General features: G+C 45.3%; 1 protein-coding gene across 4 annotated transcripts in view; it reads right to left on the reverse strand.

Annotated features, from left to right (window-relative positions):
* The window catches only part of ASAP1 (ArfGAP with SH3 domain, ankyrin repeat and PH domain 1), a 349,074-nt gene that overhangs the window by 43,603 nt on the left and 283,215 nt on the right, over positions 1–22,256 (reverse strand). For all 4 annotated transcript variants that reach the window (XM_070630982.1, XM_070630980.1, XM_070630981.1 and 1 more), the window contains exons 14-18: positions 15,538–15,625; positions 13,495–13,543; positions 8,419–8,582; positions 6,715–6,848; positions 4,545–4,636 (exon numbers count right to left, since the gene is read on the reverse strand). In XM_070630982.1, the coding sequence (XP_070487083.1) occupies positions 4,545–4,636; positions 6,715–6,848; positions 8,419–8,582; positions 13,495–13,543; positions 15,538–15,625 (527 nt within the window). The remainder of the gene's footprint in view (positions 1–4,544; positions 4,637–6,714; positions 6,849–8,418; positions 8,583–13,494; positions 13,544–15,537; positions 15,626–22,256) is intronic.

Genomic DNA, 22,256 nt, shown 5'->3' on the forward strand with positions numbered 1-22,256 from the left:
AAATAGATTTTGGATTCAAAGTCTACTTTTATAGTATGCCAGCTATGTGATTTTGGGCAAAATACTTCATCTTCAAGAGCTTCAGTTTTTTTCATCTGAAAATGGCGACAATAATTCATTGGCATACTTTGAACTAAAGAAGGTACAGCACCTAAGAGGTACACTTTCTTCTTTCTGAGAGGGCTCTAACACAAGGGACATAAAGTTTCTCGCTCAGAAACAGCCATTCCATCTGTGATAGCTGCTGTCGTTTCACACATCCCACAGCCAGGTGACACTGTTTAAAATTGTGCTGATGCTTCTTCCTTCATTTTGGCTTGGCAGCAAAGAGTTGAGCTGGTTGATGGTGGCACACAGTCTTGGGTGACTTGTAGATTCCGCTCAGTAACTAAGATCTTACATTCACGGTGTCCTTTGTGCTTAGGTAAAGTCCTCTGAGGATCGCACAGCCTGGTGAGTTGGAAGACTTTCAGACACCTGAAAGCATGGCCTAAGCCTGGCTTCTGAGTCTCCCGCTGCATGTGACTTACAGAAAGTTTGAAAGGGAGCGACTCTGTGATGGAAGGAGCATCAGACATAAGAATTAAATGGCTTGCCTGATATCACCTGCAATGCTCGTGGCCCTGGGTAAATCAAGATCTTGGTACACCTCAGTTTCCTCATCTGTAAACTATCCATAATCACACCTACTTTACTCACTACCTTCCGGGGAAGCAAGAGCATAGGGATGGCACAGAGTGATGCATGGCTATGGGTTCATTTCAAAGCTTCTTTTTCAGTATTATCCAAGAGGGCAGAACCAAGATCAATGGTGGAAAGTTACAGGGAGCTACATCAGGGACAACTGTCCCAAGCATTAAGCTAGGCTGCAGCAAGGTCTGCAGGGGGCTTCCTCTTGCTGGAACTATCATGCAGACACTAACAATAATTTGGCAGAAATGATGCAGAGGGCACTCAGGTATCACATGGGAAGATGCCTTGGGGTCACCCTGAAGGTCACCTCCAACCTTGGGTCTCTAACTCTGTGGCTCTGGGCAGAGTCTGAGCTCTCACTAGACTCAGTATGTTCAACTCTTTCTAGACACACCGCCCATAGTCCTCTGGCAACCAAAGGCTTTCTGACATGGGGCAACTGGGAGGGCAGAAAATAGACTCATCTGAAAGTCTGGACACCAGAGCTCTAGTCCTACGGCTGATGAAAGACAACTTTCCTTTTTTGTCCCCACTAAACCTGGTCCTTCCCATCTACCCTGGTTCAGGTAATGGTACAGGCCAATAACCTAGAGTGTTATCCTGACAATTCCCTTAAGCACCCCATATTTGGCCCCCCTTCAAAATATATTGAGAATTCAATTACTTTTCACCACCTTCACTGCCACCATCTTAGTCCAATGTACCTCCAGTTCTCAGTGGATCTAGTCTAACAGTGTCTCTTTAGTCTGTCTCCACCTCCCCCAAGAGAGTGTGTCCTTCACTCATCAGCTACAGCTGCGTGTCTCAACCTCAGCCCTACTGACATTTTGGGCTGAATAATTCTTTGTTATGGATGGCTGTCCTATGCATTGTAGGATGTTTAGCAGCATCCCTGGCCTCTGCCCACTGGATTCCAGTAGCACCCGCCCAAGTCATGACAACAAAACATCTCCAGACATTGCCATGTGTCCTTAGGGGACAAAAGTGCCTCTGAATGAGAACCAATGAGCTTCAAGGTTTTAAATGTAAAACATAACTGAGCTCACGTCACTCCCTCTGTTTAAAACCTCCCAATAACACTTAGAATAAAGTCCAGAAACATTCCAGGACCTATAGGGCCCTGTGTGACCTGGCCCTGCCTCCATTTCACATGGCATCTCCCACCACTCTCCTTGCTCGGTCCTCTCCAGCCACACTGCCTTCTTGTGATGGCTCGATTTAACCAAGCCTGTCCCTGCTGAGGGCATCCGTGCTCACTGTTCCATCTGCTGGCCCCTCTCTCCCATGCGTGTCCTGCACATCCTTACATCCCCACCCCAATGTCATGTCCTGAGAGATGTCCCCTGTCTGCCCTAAGGAAAATGCCCCTTCACTTCCAGCCCTTCTCCCATTACCCTGCCTTTATAACACCTATCACTGTGTGAAATTACAGGATTTAGTTTCTCATTCTCTGTTTCCCTTCCCCAGTCAGAAGATAAGCAGGACAGGAACTGTCTTGTTTCCTATTGTATCTTCAGTACTTAAAAGTGTGCCTGGAACACAGAAGTGGCTTAATAACAGGTGAGTTACTGAATTACGTGTTACAGGAGATTCACCTCATTGCCAGGCTGCTGGCCAAATAACAGAATTATAATAATGATGATGACGATGATGATAGTAAATACTTACCTAGCACTTACTCCACGCCAAGGGCTGCTCCAAGTACTTTTTAGTTAACCCCTTTAATCCTTCCCACTCCTAAGAGGTTGGTACATTTTTTCATATGAGGAAACTGAGGCACAGAAAGTTGGAGTTAGCTGCTAAGATCACAGGGTTTAGGAAGCGGCAGGGCCAGGCTCTGCTCCGGTGGTCAGGCTGCAGTCTAGGACTTTCACCACCACACCAGAGATGCCGAGGGTCGCACACACTGTGAAGGGGAAGGCCTCACAGAGGCCAAATGACCATCTGAGGCCCAGGTCTGACGGGGGCAGTCCTGATGCAGTCTCCCCCGTGAGACACAGGAAATAAAATCCATGCTACCAGGAAACTTCTCCTCAAGTGATGCCTTCGAGGTCTGGGTTGTGGAAACATTTCAGAAACGCTGGTGTGGGCAAGACCGCACTGTGTGTGCTCGAGCACCTACTGTCACCAAGTCTGTGAAGGGACTTCAGAACCTCAGATCCTATCTGTTCATGGTTGTTTTATGATCAAATTACCTCCTGAAAAGTCTTATTTCTCAGTGTAATTTATGCTCATTAGTGTGCAAAAGACACTCAACTGCTTCTGTGCTAGGATGATGCTTGACATCATCATTAAGCCAGACATCCCCAGATAAGGTGAGGGTATTACATACGCCCCAACACGCCCGACTTCTCTTCTGACGCTTACCACAACCATGACTAACTAATCAACCGCTTACTGCCCTGGTTAATACCTCTCTTCCTCTCTAGGCCTCTGGGATCATGAAGACAGGGCTGACATCCAGTCTGGTTCTGCTGTTTCCCCAGCATCTAACACAATACATACATATGTAAACAGAACAGAGTAAACACGAAAAATAGGCATCTGCTGAATCCAAGAAAAAACAACTGCCGAGAGGCTTTCTGGGAGATTTTATTTCATGACTTCAGAGTGGAAATAACATGCTCCTTGAATGAGTCCCATACGAGTTTCCACGCTGAGCAAATCTGGAGCCTGAATAACCAGCAGGGAGGGGCTGCCAGAGCACGGAGGCTGGCATCTCCGTCACAGCCTCCCCTGGAGCTCGGCTTGGAATTAAATCTCTTTCCTCCTCTTCATTCATGGTATTTAAAAATTTTAAACTGTAAATTCCACGTAAACATTTTTGGGTAGGTTTGAAGATTCACATGATTCAAAAATAAAAATGATACAAATAGGTGTTGAGAGTCTCAGGCCCATGCCCGCCCCAGAGTAAGGACTTTCATTAGTTTCCTGTGTATTTCCCAGTGTGTCTTCACGCAAACACAAGTTCAAAGAAATATATACATTTATGTATTCTTCACTGCCAAAACCTATTTCGTGTCTGAGTCCAGAGAGGGAGTAGAGTTCGAAAGCGAGGGATTTGTCAGCAAATTTACCCAAATTCAGTTCCTGAGTTTGGATAGTGGGTCTGGGCCGGGGGGGACACGTGCACCTGTTCCCGCCCTCAGCCCCCCAAAGGCAGCGTGTGCGCTCAATGCTCTGCACCTTGCTGTTTCTACTTCACAGCCACGTGGAGAATGTCCCCAATCAGGACACAGAAGCTTTCTTATTCTTCTTTACATTTGCATGTGTCTCACTGTGTGGTTATGCCATGAAACAGTTAATCAGACGTCTATGGATGGATACTTGCTTTGTTTGTAAACTTCTCCTATGAGAGAGGAGGAATAAATCCCACAAGTGGGACTGCTGAGTCAAAGATTAATAAATTTGCAATTGTGATAAATATGGCTAATTTGCTCCTCATGGAGAGCGTACCTCTTGTCCTCCCACCAGCAACACGTGAGACAGAAGGTGTTTCCCCACAGTCTTGCTGAGCGGGCTGCTAAGTACCTGGAGTTTTGCCAGTCTGACATGACTCTCCCACTGCTTCTGTGTGCCTCATTTATCATGATGCGCCATGATTTAGAGATAATTGTCCCGAGGAGGCTTTACCCCCTCAGAGCAGGCACGTGGCCACAAGGACCCAGCACAAGGGGACGATGGAATGATCCGTGCATTCCAGAGATATATTTCAAAACACGTTTTTTACTCTGCTTTTTCTTCATAATAGAATTTCCTCTGGAAAAAACTACAACCACCAAGAAGTGTTTTGGGAGGGTAGAAAAACAATTATAGAATGGTAAAGAATTCAACGCATTAGAACTACTTACATATCACTTGAACGGGTGGGCTTTGGTGAGGGGCTGGGTAAATTTGCTTCCATAATATCATTAAAACTATTGTTTCCTACATTCTTGGCCAGCTGTAACACAAAGAAAACACAATATAGCAAACTCTGCACTGCCAGGTCAGAAGTTTCCTATTCTAAACCGATTATGTATTTTCCTTTATTTGATTCATGATATAAACCATCCATCCACCTGGTCAACACATATTTACTGAGCATCTATGATGTGTCAGGGCCCGAACTTCAGAGTGCTAGGAGTACAGAGACAGGTGAACCATGTTGCCTCCCATAGGGGCTCAGAGACTAGCAGGGCCATTGATAAGAAACCAATAATTATTTATTATTTTTTTTTTTTGGTGAGCAATACTGGCCCTGAGCTAACATCTGTTGCCAATCTTTCTCTTTTCGCTTGAGGAAGATTGTCCCTGGGCTAACATCTGTGCCAATCTTCCTCTGTTTTATATGTGGGATGCTGCCACAGCATGCCACCACGGCTTGATGAACAGTGTGTAGGTCTGCACTCGGGATCTGAAGCTGTGAATCCTGGGCCGCTGAAGTGAAGCGTATGAACTTAACCACTATGCCACCAGGCCGGCCCAGAAACCCGTCATTTTTACCGTATGTGTGATAAATGCTGGAACAGAATAGGCTGTGGTCCTACACACACACACGAACTGTCTGAGATCACGCAGAGCAGCTTCCACATGTGAATCTACATTAAATGCTTAACGAACAGCAACAGCTTTTCAACCATCATCGTGCCTCGTTTGTAGATTGAGATCTCCTCTCACGGACAGAAAAGAATGTAGGATTCTTATATATTTGGGGTACAAATTAAGATGCTGCAGGCAACTAATGAAGACGCCTCAGGAAGCATTTTGCTTCCAAGAAATTTTGTCCCAAAGGGCCTTTGGTCGTTCCGATAATTTGGGGATCAGTGCGAAATTTAAGAAACACTCATGCATCCAGTCTCTGGGGGAAAATCCTGGATTTATTGCACAGCAAGCGTTTAGGATTTGGACTCTCCCTGTTTCTAGTTTTAAAACTGGGTTTCATAAATAGAAGTCAAGGAGATGGAGTGACACCATTTCCACACTACAGAAGAATGCTTCAGGTACGAGGTTTGAGCCTTTTCTCTGTCATCCTGAAGTGAGTTAGAGAGCCGAGCACCAGTATGATACTTCCTAAATCAAGGGGCTCGTACCACACAAGACAGACCAGCAGTGCTGAACAGGTGCTCAGACGACAGAGGCTGCTGGCTGCGTGACTAACTGCCCTGACTTTTGGGTACTTTTCTCCAGACAAGGCTAGTGGTGAGCTTGGCCTTCAGATTTTTGAGCCTCACAGTCGCCCAGGCTCTGCTGAAGAGCCTTCTGTCTGAGAGGGAGCCCTATTTTACTTCCAACTCTTTCACCCTCAGTATGATGGTGCATCTCTCTCAGTGCACCAGGGCTCACTGCCAGACAGGGCATCATGGGGGATGCAAGAGGGCCTTCTCTTCCTTCATCTCGTGTACTGAGGGGACCACCTTAACTTGGAATGAGGAGGGCTCCCAAGTTAGGTGAATTGCGCTGGGAGGGGCAGGGGTTACGGGAAGCACACGTTTGAGAGTTACAAGCACCCTGCCTTCACAAAGGTTTTTCCTTACCACCTAATGAAGCTATGGGTTGGGGAGTGATTGCTTTTACGACAGTAGCTAACAGGTCGCTCTCAATTCATGTGTACTTTTACAAACTTACAAACAGCAAAAACAGAGAAAAACTCTTTAGTTATTTTTAATAACATAAGCCACGAGGTAAAGGGAACATGTGCGTTCAGCCCTAACTCCCTTTACCGCTATTACAGTGAATCATACAAAAACTAATTCTCAAAGAAAAAAAGCAGCTTTGAAAAAGCCCAATCCAGAAGAAAAGAGCCAGTTTAGTTGAACTAATTTTAGAAATGTATGATTCACCAGTTCTTCGAACAGAAAATAGAAATAGCCAACGTTACATACCACAAAATTTACATTTTAAATATCTATGCAAATTCACTAAATTCAGGAATCAGAATTCTTCGTACTCAGCAGAAACAAAAAACCCTGAAGCAATGTATTAAATATATTCACGACAATAAACTTAAAGCTTTCTTCCAAAATACGGGTCACTACTTACCAAGAGTTCAGAAGTTCCTAATTTGTCTAGTTCCAAAGACTGAATGCGAGAAATATGGACCCCCATTTCCCTATGGATGCCGGAACATTCTATACAGGTTAGAATACCCAAGTTGGTCGAGAGCCAGGTGGGTTCTGTGGAAAGGATTTTGAAGACAAAGAAACAAACAAGATATCTAATTTTAAAACAGTAAAACTTGTTAGGATTTATAAGGGAAACATTTAAATGGAAGACATGATTGCTTGCGGGATAGCATAGGGACTATTACAGAAGTGAACAGCTTGTTAGAGGGCAAAAAGCGCGGTGAGACAAATTTTTAAGTTCCTTCCAATACTGAATCAAAAGCAAAATTAAGAGATTGACTTTTATGAAAGCGTGAGGAAGATTTTTCTTCGAGGTCCCATGAAACATCCCATGCCTTGCGGGAGGCGGTCCCTCACGGCCAGCATCACCCCTGACAGTGCTGGACTGAAGGCCTGCTAGTAAGCGCACAGAGACTGCGTTCTGCAGTGTCACTAACCCCCACGGTATCACTCGCTTTAACCCATCGTCTTGTCTATGGCTTCTCCACAGCACCTCTTGGTGATAAGACAGCTGTAAATATCGAACACCAGAAGTTGCTTTCAGAGACGTAAGCCTTTGCTACAACCCCCAAGGGCTCCAGAACAGTGGGAACAAATATTTCTATGTTACCAGAACCTTCAGGGTTCTCTCTCTGTGGCAAGCTTCTTTTTGATTGATTAATACTTGAGTATTTACCACTACTCCTCAGCCGTATTTTCACACTGTGTGAGTCACTATCACACACGTACACGAAAACAGAACAAAACAGGAGGCTTTTCTCTGAGGAGCTTAAGGAATGTTGTGCAGAGAAGTTCATTTCCACAAGTAAAACAATAACAAAGTACATCATAATGCTTAAGAACAATAAGTTTGCATCTACGTTCTGACCCCTACTAGCTGTGTGACCTTAGGCAAGTCACTTAACCTCTCTGAATTCTCTAGTATTTCATCTGGAAAATGGGGATAATATTACTATCTTGCTCACAGAGCTTCTGTGAGGATTCAATAAAATAAGCAAAACAACTAGCACAATGCTTATTACAATGTAAGCACTGAATAGACCTTAGCTACTGTCAACACCTCGGTAACACAGATGCTGTTTGAAAACAGAAGTTGGGACACCAATGTGATGTGGAGGTTGGGGACATTTTTCTGAGCAGAAAGAAAGGGAAGTAATGTACCGGGCGTCAGTCTACTTCATATGCACCATTTCACTAAGTCCTCGTAACCGCTGAGGTTTATTATTCCATTTTTAGGATGAGGAAATCAAAGACTAGAATAGTAAACCTTGGCATGAGGTTGTCCAGGCTGTGGGTGGTAGGCTGGTGATTCAACACCTGGATGATGGACTCTGTGTCCAGTGCTCTCTCCATACTGGCACTGGTGCTTGCTGAACTGGACCTTACAGCAAAGGCAGCATTTTGGCAGGCGACCACGTAGGGAGAGCAGGTGAGAGCTTTCCAGGCAGAGCAAATAGCATGGGCAGAAGCAGCTTGGAGGGGGGAAGCTTCAAGGGGGGAACGTGCTGGGTGTGTGTCTCTATCCACAAGGAGAGGAGGCTTTTAAATAACCAGCTCACTTATACTCTACAGGAAGAGAAGGGATGTTTAAGACGCCAGCTCAAGTTTGGGGGGCAAATACCTGACGAGCCACAATCGCAGCAGACGTCATTCCCAGGGAGCCGCTGGACATCCTCGATAATGGCTTTTGTCAGGTCTTCCAAGCTGTTCTCCCCTGTGCTCTGCTCTCCACGGAAGGCCATGGTGAGGGCCTCTTCTTTGCTGTTTGTCAATACTGATATCCACCTATTGTCGAAAACACAGAAGAGCAGGGCCATGGCCTTCTCCCTCCACTGCAAAAAGTCTATTTTCATCAAGAGTGACCAAAAGAGACCCCTGCACCCCCAGACAGTGATAAAGTGAAGAAAGATGAAAGAAATCAAATCTGAAGGAAAGAGAGTTAAAGAGTGAAAAGCAACACATGGGAGATAATGAGAGATGAGAGTAACAGATGAGAGAGGTAAAGATCAATATAACTGAGGATTTGCACAAATACACAAGGGCTTGCATTTCCATTTGGCCAGAATAAAGGGAATGTCAGAATGTGGAGGACCCAGAGTGGGACCAACCCAACCCAAGGATGAGAAAGAATTGGGAGCAATGAATAGCAAGCAGGAAAAAGAGTTTACAAAAAGCATCTGCTCTCTGGAAGTCCATGTCAGTGGGGCACTTAAAAGTGAAAACGGAGGGATATTTCACCAGCAGCCATCAAAATTTATGCTTATGAAAAAGGCATGTTAACATGGAAACATACTAACGTGTATAATATGAAATGAAAAGTGCAGGCTATTAAATTATATACACAGGACGACCAGGACAGGTGCCAAACAAACCTTCTACTACCAACCTATGCATAAAACACCTAAATACCCAACAACAGGGGCTGATTAATAGCTTGAAATACCTACAAAGTGGACTAGTTAGCCAGGTATTAAAATGGAAGTTTTCAACTATTTTTTGGATGACCTTAGGGAAATGCTCACAATATAATGTTTTGTGAAATAAACAGGAAAAAAACTGTTACAGCATGTAATCCAACATTTAACTGTATGTATGGATTATGCATTTTGTTTGGGGAAGAAAAGGCTAGAAAGAAATTCACCTAAATGTCAATACTAGCTGTTTCTGAGTGATTTTCTATAGGAAAAATGGATTGGGTTGCGTAACTATGCTTTCTATAATTTTCCAAATCTACGATAAGCTTGTACTAGTTTCATGAATGAGGAAAAAAAGCCAAACTCATTTTTTAAAGAAAAAAATTGAAAAACATTTCCAAAACAGTTTGTTCTCACTGACTGCACAGACAGCTAACTACTCTTAACAGAGAATACAGAGGTCCAGAACTTAGTCTCTAGATTGCTGTGTGTGTCTTGAGGGATGAAACGGATATGAACCAAAGGACTATCCACAAAACGTTTTGAATAAGTAACAGAGACTGCAAGAACTAAAATCCAAACTACCTGGCGTACGTGACCTGCAAGTCACACCTTAGACTCCAGGTGGCGCTCACCCTCAGTGTGTGGTGTGAAACACACTTAGCTTTCCCACTGTGATGCAGAAAACCGAACACCTCAAAACCAAGTGTCTAGGAATGGGGCAAGAGGGCGGGCATATAATACATTTTAAATTAAATAATATTTTTTCCATCACTTCGTCTCAAGTTAGAAACTAGAAATTATTTTGTTAAAAACAATGCAAGAAACTGCGTTCAACAGGCCTGACCACTGTGCATTTTATCAGCAGCATGGATGAAACTGGAGTTTTTGCTTTGACTGCTGAGTCTCTATTTTGCTTTCCTTAGGAATTCTGATATTTTGGCTATCTAATATTACTAAGTATGCACTATGTGCCAAGTACTTACAATTTTTGAAATATAATTCTCCAACAGGCCTCTGAGTTAGGGTTATAATGCTTTATAGGTGAGCAAATTGAAGCCTAGAGAGGTTAAATGACTCGCCCAACAGCCCAGCAGCTGGACTGATGTCAGACTAGGACGAGGAAACACTGCTGCTGACACCTTTCTTCAGGGATCCTTCCCTCATAACACATCTGCCTCTTTACTCAAGAGCTCATGACAAATAAAGACATTTGTTATGATAATCAGAAAAGCAGAATAATTCCAATTTGGTGGAATGGAACAGTTACATGTCAAATGAGTCAAGAATCAAAGAAACTATTTCTGACAATTAAAAAAAAGTTTTAAATTATTTTAAAGTAACAGGCATACAAAAAAGTATGAGAAATAAAATAATGCACAGCTCTCTCAAAATCCTGCAAGCGAGGAATACAATCCCCGTGCTACTGACAACAGGACTGAGAAGGATGATCTTTCCAAGGTCAGAAAGCCACTACCGGGGAGATTCTGCCCTAGAAGTCAGGGAGGCCTGCCTTCAGACCTGCACTGCCTCCTTCCTCGCGGGGAGGGGTTTCTTCAGCACATCTCCCCGGACACTTCCACAAGAGAAAGGAACTCAGCGAGGCAGAGACTGCCTTTTTGCAACTTGGAGGTACATGAAGCACTGAGCCTCCCTCTGGGACACGTGCTTTCCCTGTAGGATGCCATCACTTCCTACATCACTCAAAACGAAGCCCCCTAGCACCACCACCAGCACCCAAAGAGAATTCCGAGTGCAAAACATGCAGCAACTGCGGGATGGGCCAAGCAGCCCTTTTAATGAAGGGTGTTAAGTCCTGCAGGCAGGAAGCCAATACCTCTTTGACTAAACTGGGACTGAATTACCTGTAAGTCATAAGAGTCAATAAAATATTACAGGCCTGGGTCTGAGATATGAGAGAACCAAGACGAAGAGGATGTGTTCCAGGCCTCACACAGATCTCTCACCTGTGCCCCAACTCAGGGCTTTGAGGAAAGGAAAAGAGGAGAAAAGAGTGAAATCAGAGATAGGGAAGCAATATTCCAAGGTGATTCTGGAATTCCATCCAGGAAACTTAATGGGACGTGTGTCAGGAGTGCCCCGTACCTGTGACTGCATGTGGTACCTTTTCTAGCAGGAACCAGTAACGCCCACCACACCCAGGAAAGCTGATCTGCTTGAAGTATCTTTCACTGCTACCTTCCAAAAGGGGCCTGAAACAATCCCCTGCTGTTGTTCCCTTGCTCCTAGAGCAGGAGACTGAAGTTCCTAACCAGTCAAGGCAAAGGTGACGGTTTGGACTTCTCAATCGTCTTGCCTCCGAATTCCTATCCTATAACCCAGGGACTCTCAACCATACAGCTGAATATCTGATGGAACCAGTGTCATGGACTGCAAACAGCACGGGCGTTAGAGCCGGGGTTCCCATCACACATCTGTTATTTTGTTTTGAGACCTTAAAAAAGTCCTTTAACTTCACTTGGCTTGTTTAATCTTGTGTAAAACGGGCATAATTATGCCAACCTTTTGGTGTGTTCGAAAGGATGAGAGAGAATGCAGGTGAGCCCCTGCTGCTCGGCTCACAGTAGGCCCTCAATACTGGGGGCCATTACGCATCCATTGTACGCTGGCAGACTTTCTTCTCTAACTTGAGCATAAGACCCCCAGGGTACCAGGACTGTGGCCACAGGCACGCAGGCCTCAGTTTCCCCATTTTCAAACTTAGGATAATACTCTGGGGTTGTGACCTACACTTAGCACAGTAAGGTCTCAATAAGTATTACCTGTTTCTACCATAAATATTACCTCTCTCTGAACCTGAGAGTGGAAGGCCAGCCCCTCTGACTTCTCCCATTCTCATTCAGTTTGCAGTCACCCTCCAGTCTGCCAGCTCTATCCCCACAACATCTAGCCATCGATCGCTTCCTTTCTACTCCCTCCTGCCGCATCTAGGCCAGCAGAACCGCCCACCTGGAGTGCAGAGTATTTACAACCTTCTCACACGAGCCAGCGCACTGCTTACCCTCCTCTTGGAAGTCATCTCCGAATGCCATCCCCAAGAACCCCCAAGGGTGTGCGTCCCTCATCTGTGTCCCCACAGCACCCTGCAGCCTCTGTCCCTGCACAAGGTCACCTGCCTGTCTTCCAGCAGAGACCCAGTCCCTTCAGGGAGGGCTCCATCTAACTTCATGTTGTATTCTCAAAGCTTTGCATGGTTCTTGGCATGTGGTTGGCATTCATTAAACATTCAAATGAATGAATCGATCAGCAGACGTTTCTATTTTTCCTTCATCTCCGCCCCCACCCCCGCTTTTTATTCTGTTTCTCCCAACTTTATACCCTTTCTACCCATTTCTTATTCTTTCTGATCCCTGATCATTTCTCCCCTGAGATGGGGAAAGCATAAAATTCTTCAGAGGAGGAGAAAAGGGGGAGACAGAAAAGAAGCGAGTGTAAGGCGAAAAGGGTGTGAAGAGAATTCTGGGGCTCTATGTAAATAATTAAGGAAGGAGAATAATATTTATCGTGTGCCATCGATTTGAACACTACAAAATGTTTAGTTGCCAGCTTTCACACAAGCAGCTGAGAATGCAATGGTCACATCCTGCCTCTTTGGTCCCGGCAGGCTCCAGGAAGGAGGAGGGAATGCAGATGGCTCAGGACCAGGGATAACATCAAAAGAGGGGGCTGCCTAAGGTTGCAGACCAGGTCAGATGAGGGCAGGATTCCAACCCAAGGGTGTGTGTGACACCAAGCCCAGCCCTTCCCACTACGCCAGGCTCCCTTTAACTGAGCCATGCTCACTCACAGGAGGCACCTGCCAACACTGCTCCTTCAGGACCAGGCTCTCCTGATCCTCTCACACTGACAGCCAAGGATCCAGGAAGACTGGCTCATGCACGTGGCCACCAAGCACTGAGCAAGCCCCTCCTAAGTGCAGGCTATGTGATTAAAAGATGAGGAGGCGACGGTCCTTGCCCTCAAAAAGCTCTCAGTCTCTAGAGGGCTCAGACTGAATCAGGGGATCACAGAGGGGTGCGAGGAGGCTGCAAAACTGCCAGGGTGGTGAGGCTTGAGCAGAGCCCGGAGAGAGGCACTGGAGTTTACTGACCACCCAAGGCAGAGAGAAGAGCAACATGTGAAGGCCCAGAGGTGAGAAATAAGCACGTGGAACCCCCAGGAGTGGTGCTTAGTAATAAAAAGAAAACTGTAAGGTATATTGTGCAGGGGAGAGGTGCCTTATTCAATTCAAAACACTGTGCCCTTATTTCAAAACTACTTACGCTACATAATCCTGCTCATCTTCTGCCTGAAAGTGATACGTCCTATTATCTAAAACACAAAAAAGAAAAAAAGTGAAACCTTAGAAAGCAGAATCCCTTCAGGTATAAGGCAAAAACTGACAGTTCCTGGAAAAAAAGAAAACAGAGTAAAAGTAGGATTTTAATATTTTTTTTTATACCATTCTGTTTTAGCAGTTACACAATTCACTTTGTCAATATTATTTTTCTGAAGTGCAATAGGAATACAATAAAATAACCACAAATACCATGTAAACACCTGGCACTTCTTTTGAAAAAAAAAGTGGGAAGGGGGACAGGTCCTACCTGACCAAAGTGGATTTCAGTGACAAATCGGAGAGCACTAGCTGTCAATTGAGTATTTTCGTTGTTGTTTTCAATTTGCCTTTTACTGTGTTTCCTTGAGAAGATAACTCCCTTTTCAGAACTGATCCATAACTCGGGGCAGCTCCAACAAGGAGGCACACTCTGCCCCAGCTTGCTCTCTGGCTGAATCAGGCTTACAACCTCTGCTCAAGGGTCACCTTCAAGCTGCCACCCAGGTAAGGAGGCAGCAGCCTAATTTGGACAGTTTGGGCAGGTGCAAAAGAGAGAGAGAGAGAGAGAGGTGTATATGTCCAAGAACGGGTCATGGGGTAGTAGAGCCTAAGAGACTCAGTTGAATCCCTGCTTTATTGCTGTGTGACCTTGTGTAAGTCACTGAATGTCTCTGAGCCTCAGTTTTCTCTTCTGTAAAAGAGGAAACTGATAGGGCCTTTGTGAGGATTAGCCACAGTGTATATAAATCACCTGGCACATGCCAGACCTTCAATTACTGATGACTATTATTAAAAACCTACAAGTTCTCAAAACTAGGTCTTCCTAGCCTTTTGAAGTCACATTATAATTCCAACTTTTCATATTTCTTTCTCATCAATAACCCGAGAAATCTCTTGGTCATAAAAACCATGGGGAATCTGAACTTCAGTAGAAGCTGCAGAATCCAGCTCAGACTCCATCGCAAGTCTCATGGCTGATCCAGTCTTCAGGGTTGGGGCTGTCTTCTGGGCTTTCATTCATGTAACTATACCAGGAAGATTCCAGGGGGCAGGAAAGTATTTTTGCGATCTACACACAGATCACAAGCTTAGGCTGCGGCTGCCCCGCGGGGCTTTACAGAAGGGGAGGAATCCTGAAGGTCAGCACCGCAGGATTTCAGAGTGCTCACGAGAGTCACTTTAAGGGTACTGCCATCCTCTTCCTTTACAGGAAGACGTCCCCACGGCTACTGTGAGGGTCAGTAAGTACACCCACAAGACCCGTGTAAGCACAGGGAACCAGCCTCGGGGAAAACAACCTTCCCCACTCTCAGAAGACTGTGAGAATACAGGCTACAGGCTGGGGGGTGGGAGAGTCTTTATGCACCCTCATCACAAGAGAACAGCACATTCCAAGCCATGGAGTAAGAGAGTGATGGAACGCAGCATCGTCAATTCATGCAGTTTGCAGGCAGTTCTGCTTGGAAGCAAGGAAATCATTTCTCCTTTAAGAGCCTGATTTTCCAAGGATAAAACCGGGCAGATCAGTTGTACAGATATGGTGGCGCATCTGCATTCCCAACTCTATGCCAGTGCTTCTCAACCATGGGTACACATTAGAAGCACCTGGGGATGTCTTAAAAAATATCTATGTCTGGGCCTCACACCAAAAACTGATTCAGCAGATCTAGGAGAGAAATAGGAACGTACTTAGAAAAATCTCTCCCAGGGGATAAAGCTATAAAGCTGTGTATGCACGGTCAAGAACCAGTCTAGTTTAATGTACAAATCTAGATTCTAGTCTGTTGCGGGTCACAGCTGACACTGGTATGCCCTCCCACCTGCAGGTGGGCTCAGGGAAAATTAAGAGACTGAGGGGTCTTCCTGGAGCTGCACGTGCAGGGAGGGCAAGGAGCCCTGCTGTGAAAGCTGCTGCTTCCGTGCCCAGAGAACGGAAACGTGCAGCTGTCAGAAGCCACAGTGACGACCGGAGAGAACAAGGACTCACGTGATATCAGGTCAAACGACTTCTTGTCCTCTGCATTCGGTTTCACCTGGCAGGTGAGAAGGTTCAACTTGGCTGGCTGCCGGTTAGACTGGAAAAAAGAGGAAACCGAGAAGTTACATGCAGCACCACCCTCCCGCCTGCAGGTTCAGGGCCCTGCGGGGCAGGCCTGCAGCTTCATGCAGTCGACGTGATCAAGTCTCACTCGCCCCGTTAGAATTCTGAATCTGACTACAGAAGGAAACATTTTTAGGTGGCCTACTAAATATCTTTTAACCATGTACAGATATCTTGGTGATTAATCAGAGTGGAACTGAGATAATCCACCTCACTCTGAAGAAGAATGGGCATGGTCCATGGATATGCACCTTTCTGGAACCTACACACATCCAAGCACAAACAGCTGACACTCTCAAGACTGTGTCTTACTGTGAAATGTAGCTTAATTCACTCATTTAAAACAACCCCAGTAGTCAGTCATCCCAAACCCAATGTCCCAGGCATCCATAAATTTTGGTTGCAATGTGAAATTTACATTACTCCTCTCAAAAGTACAAGGACAATTACCACCTGTGAGACATTGTTTAATGAGCCCCAATATCTGGAGAGAGGGAAAATATAATAAGGATTTCACATCACTTAGCAGCAAATCTCTCAGTCACACATAGTTCAGCAGACCCTGCAGTATCTAGATAGTCACACTAATTTACCCTCTGCCTAAACGGAGTCTCGCCATGTAATCATTCTGCTCAAAACTCTTTCTTGCCTTCCTACTTGCATTTGTCCAAGGTCACATGCTGGCCAATGGCTCATGCCAGCATGCCTGCTTCCTGCAGGAGCTAACCAAGGAGTGACCTGTCTGAGTGCCCGGGCTGGGCTTTGCTCGAAGAGAAGCCTGCTGAAGCACCCACGGACCTCTTTAGTCAGGCCTGCAAACCTTTCCCAACTGACAGTCACGATTCTGAACACCCCCCACTAGGAGCATTTCCACCCGAGGAACTTAGGTTTTAAGGGAAAACAGGGGGTAGGAAGAGGTCTTATCAGTGACCCAATTGAAGCCCCAAACAACAGAGATGGCATATGATCAAGACAATTCTAATGACACGCTGCACCTCTGATTCTCAGTAATGGGCACTGGACATCAATTTCTGTTTACCTTCCTGTGCTTGCTGGACAATTCTGGACATCTTCCTCCCTCTGTGATTTGAATGAGATTAGACACAGAAAACAATGTGCCTTGTCCTGAATCCCTAATCTGTCCTGAAGCAAGCTGTGTGGAGGAGGAAGTGAGGGACCCCGAGGGACTTGACGTTCGTTGCACGTACATTTGACTTGGACATGGATGCTGGAGGCAAATGCTGTACGGGAGAGTTTTGCCTGAGAGGAAACAGCGCTTGGGAAAGGATTCCTGTGCTACAGAACCGGTCAACAAACCCAGCATGGCGAGGCAGGAGGTCGTGGGCCCGAAAACTTTTCTTAGAATAGACCTGGAGTTTGGCTTGCTAAAGGCCAAAGCCAGCAACTGCAGCCACAAACCTACGCCTGGTCCACTGTGGAAGGAACTGTCAGTCCTACATCTCATCTCGTGGGATGTTGATCAAATCGCTGGATTTCCCACACGAATGACAATGATATCTGACACCCTGAAAAGATAGCAACGCTGGTTAATGGTGAGACTCTCCATAGACTCCTATGTTCCAATTTGGCATCCACATTCAAAGAAGGATGTAGAAAAGCTTAGGGAAGATCCAGAGATGATTAAAGGAGTGGAAAATGAGAACTCTGAAGAGTTACAGGCACTATTTAGTCTAGAGGAAAGAAGCTGGGAGTGACTTAATAACCATCTTCAAGTACATAAAGGGCTGTCAAAGAAGAAGGCTGGGCAGCTGTTTTCCATTTGCACAGAGAAGAAATGCACTCAAATTGTAGATTTGAGCCAGACATAAGGAAGAACTTCCCAAGCTTAAGTTGATTATGCATAATAAGAGGTTTCAAGTTTCTTAATGTAAGTGGGGAAATCTCTCTGAAAAACTTAAGACACCATTCACATTTGAATGTGGCAGAGGGTTAACTAGGTGACTTCTTCTTTTCCCCAAATCTACGTTACTCCACTGTTTCTGAACAACCTTACCAACAGATACAACCAAGTAACAGATAAAAAATTTGAAAAAAGGAAAAAACACTCAGTTCAGTATTAACTGATTCACCACCATTCACCTCTCATTTCTAAGCAGGGACTACTCCAAAGCCTATCACCAGAAGGCTTTTGATGGTAAAGGTTTTATACAGTTTAAGCCATTCCATGACTAATCCGCAATTTTTTTTTCTTCTTTTTCCCAAAGCCCCCTAGTACATACTTGTATATTCTAGTTGTAGGTCCTTCTGGTTGTGCTGTGAGGGACGTTGCCTCAGCATGGCCATGTTTGTGCCCAGGATCCGAACTGGGGAAACCCTGGGCCGCCAAAGCAGAATGTGTGAACTTAACCACTCGGCCACGGGTCGGCCCCATGATCCATGACTTTAACGACGATGACATATGATATTTCTTCCCGTGGAATTCTGTCAAGTCTACTGGCCTGACCTTTGCCACACCAACACGAACTTCATCTGACACAGATACATCTTGCCTGTATATAGTGTTCTCTCCCCCAAATGCCAGTGAGACTTTTGAGAAATGACCTCTCACCCCAAAAGCGAATCTGAGGAGCAAAGAACAGAATTTTCGACTGTTGAAGCATCCGACATAGCCAGTACTGAGCCCAAGAATACCAGAAACTGGAGTGGTATGCTCAACCAAGGTCCACGGATCCAGGACCAGAAGGCTCAGGAAGCACTACACTAATAGGAATCCAGCTTTGCAGAACTTTCCAAAATTTTAGAGTACTTTCTCAACATTTAGGACTAATTTATAGGTAAATTGATTAAAAGGAGGGATAATCTTTCCCGGCATCTTGGCAGACTAAAATCAAACCAAGGCTAACTGACTTGCCCTGGGCTACGTCACTGTGGAAGAGGTCAGGAAATGCTTTCATATTGTTTAAGGAAAGGAAAGAGAAAAGGAAAAAAGTGGAAAGAAAACTAAGGAAACACGTATTTATGAGTCCTTACTGTTGATGATTCCTACCATACCCAGAATAAAAACCCCAGTGTCTGTCCGACCTCCGCACACTGCCTCCAGGCTCCTCCGGCCATTGGCTCCTGCCCCAGTATCCGCAGCTCCCTCTGCTGGGTGGTGAGGGCGCGGGCCTCCCCCTTGCCGCTCCCACACCCCGCCTGCCCTCCCACATGGCCCTGCTCACTCCCTCAGGGGCCCCAGGCCTCTGCAATCAGCACCTCCTCAGAAAGAAGCTTCCTGGCCTGACCACCCTCCAGTCACTTTCCATCCCCTCTCACCCTGCTGTCCTGTGTCCCTGGCTCTCATTACTCCAAATTTGCTGCTTGTCTTTCTCCTCAGTGAGGGCGCACATTTTTCTGCTTTGCTCACTAAAATGTGTCTGGCATACAGCAGGCACTCAGTAAATATTTACCGAATGAATGCATTCGAGGGGCCTTACATATACTACCTCAGGTACTACCTGTGAGGAAGCCTTTTAAGTTTCTTTACTAATTATGACGAAGAAATGGATGCACGGAGAGGTTAACAAAGGTCCCTAACATCTCCCAGTAAGGAAAGGGCAGAGCCTGGAACCAAACCCAGGTCTGAGTGGACCAAAGCCCGCTCCTGCTTCTGCTTCCACTGTGGAGAGAGCAACACGAGAACCCTCGGAACAGCCGGATGCCCCAGCACACGAGAACATCTCCTTCCGAGAAGAGGAAGGAACAGAAATAACAGATCAGAGGTTCCAAAGATTTACCCCTATGGTAATATCTTCTCAGGTTATCAGATTCTACCCTAATTACTTACTTACATAATTGACGATAAGGGACATTTCAGAAGGCTTTTTGAAATACCTACTCATTTATTCACTGGACAAGATACTTATTAGGTCTCTACCGGATTCTAACCACATATGAAAAACACGTGGTCCATGCCATCAATCAGCTATGGGAACCAGACCCAACCACGGACCCAGAACGTGCCTGGTGCCCGGGGGGTCCCGGCCTGAGCTTGAGTGCACCAAGGACTTCGATAAGGTGCCACAGAGGCACCTCAACCGTGAGTGAGGACTTAGAGGGGGAGGGGGAGTGAATAAGGCAGAGGAGCAGAAAGAATAAGGAGGAGCAGGTGCAGGCACTTGTGCGGAGAGGGGACAAGTGCTGTACGTGATGCTGACAGGAGGCAGCGAGGGCATTGCACGTGGCACTAAGGAATTCACACTCCCATCCCAGGAGCCCCGGGCATCTACAGAAGGAGTTAATCAGAGGCGTGACCAATCAGACTTGCATTCGGGGGGGCAGCTGCTGGAGGAGGCCAAGAGAGTACCACTGATGAGCAATGATGAGGCCTGCATTAAAGCTACAGCCGTGGTACTGCAGGCTGGGAACTCAAGACACAGCTAAAAAGAGAGATTTTTAATAATTATTCCAAGAGTAACCTCTATACAGCATGTGGATCACCCAGTCCAGGAATTCGAATGGTGAGTGGAGGAAAGCTGTGCTGTCCCTGTGGGCTCTGCTGTTGAGCAGTGTCTTTCAAAACCTACAAGTGCTTCTACTCCACACAGTTACAACACCTTTCAAAAATGAAGATCTGTGGCCCTGTTCCTTGAAACTCTCAGGCGTGTCCTAGTCAGACTTTACCTTTCATTAAAATAATGCACGCTCACTGAAGAAAGGCGAAGAGCAGGGATTGTGCAAAGAAGAAACTGAACGTTACTGGTTAATTCCACTTTTATACCCAGAGATAATCATTGTTAAAACCTTGATTTTAACAAGACATGACTGTGAAATGTGTTCTTTAAAAAACAACATGGGCTTGTCCAACTGGTATATATTGTTTTGCAAACTGCTTTTTTCAATTAACAATATACACAGACGTGTTCCTTTTACACACATGCGCACATGGCAAAGCTATTCTCAAGTTTTTGGGTTTTGAAAATGTCTCAATCAGGGAAGCTCTGGGCATATTCCATGAACAACAGTGATGGAGATATTATCACTCTGACAGGATGCTTTGCGGCCCAAAACAGAAAAGTGGCCGTTCAGCTAGGAAAGCCATCAGAAACGTAAGCAGAAATGCATGTAGAAACAGAATGAGTCAATGCTGATTAAATGTTTCTGTGTCGCCTGAAAGAAAACAAACACCACACATTTGTCCTCAGACAGCTTCATGCACACCGCGGTGGTGTTTTTGCTGGAAGTGTGAAGTTGTTAGCGCGGGCATATTCCCTGTTAGCAGAAAACAGCTGCTGCTGGAATTAATATCCAGAAATGAAATTATTTCCCCCATCATCCTGTTGAATTGCTTTGCTTCACAAACAAGAAGTGAACATCATTAATTACTGGAGAAGTACGCAGACCCAGCCAGGCCGAGGCTGCTGTGTGGAAAGAGGTTAAAAAAAAAACAAAGCAAGCTTGCTTCACTTCCTATGCTAGTGCTTGGTAACGGAGCTGTTCAGATCATTATGGTCACTTCTAACTTTTCGTTTGATAAATATTTATTTAGACCTACCATGCCCTAGAGGGACACATATATTTGGCATGCTGTCAATAACCACAACAACACCCCCCTGGCAAGAATTAGGTACGCTCAACACCTACCACTGTAGACAGATCTTATCCCCTAAATTTTAGTACACTAAAACTACCAGCTTTTGAAAAGTATTTTGGTTTATTTGGGGCAAAGTAACAGTTTTCATTTACTGCGCACCTAAATGGCTATTTTATATAAATTTTCTTATTTAATTCTAGCAATAACCCTATGAGCTAGGTACTGTTACTGCAGCCATTTTACAGACGAGGAAACCAGGGGTCAGGAAGGTGAAAGGAAATTGACCAATGCTTTAGAGAAAGTAAAAAGCAAAGCTGAGATTTGAACGAATTTCTTCTCAGAGTTTTCCCATTTATCACGTGGTTTCCCTTTAAGGCAAGCCCTTAGGACATTTGTAGAGTAAATGAAAACATCTTTCCTATTCTTCCTTTCCGGTTCTTCCTGCCTTGGAACGCCAGTTCCCTCATTTTCCCTCGAGATCACTTACCATTCCTGTTGAGAAATCCCACCCATTCTTGACATGTTCCACCTTCTAAAATTACTATCTTGCGGCCACAATTAAAGCTCCCCTACCCCTTTAGTGACCCTTGAGACAGCTTCAGGGATGATCCTCTAACTGAAGTTAATTCATCCTAGAGAGTGGATGACCGTGATTCTCTTAAACCTCCCAACTGTTTTAACCAGAGGACTGATGTCCAGTTGGCAGAATGTGTGTATGTGTAAGAAAGATATATTTGCAGATGAAATCTTCTAGGGACGGGCTGCAAGTCTTGCAGGTGTACACAGCAATGTATTTCTTCTTACAATAGTGAGCTGGGGAGAGGAATGGCCCCTGGAGAAGACTTTCCATGGGTGGTCAAGCCAACAGGCCACGACTCATTAATCTAAATGCACACTTGACCCTTTCCTAAGAACAACTTGCAAAAGTGACACCGGTTGGGGCCTTTCAAGCAGGAGGCAGGAATTCCCTGGTGTTAAGGGGTCCCAAACAAAGGCTCTCAGTTTTCTGACAACAAAAGCTCCTTTTACCCACTTTTCCAAAGATCACGGAATCCCATATGTCTTCCCAGGA

This window comes from Equus przewalskii, chromosome 8 (genome assembly GCF_037783145.1).
Source record: "Equus przewalskii isolate Varuska chromosome 8, EquPr2, whole genome shotgun sequence".
Classification (NCBI taxonomy): domain Eukaryota; kingdom Metazoa; phylum Chordata; class Mammalia; order Perissodactyla; family Equidae; genus Equus; species Equus przewalskii.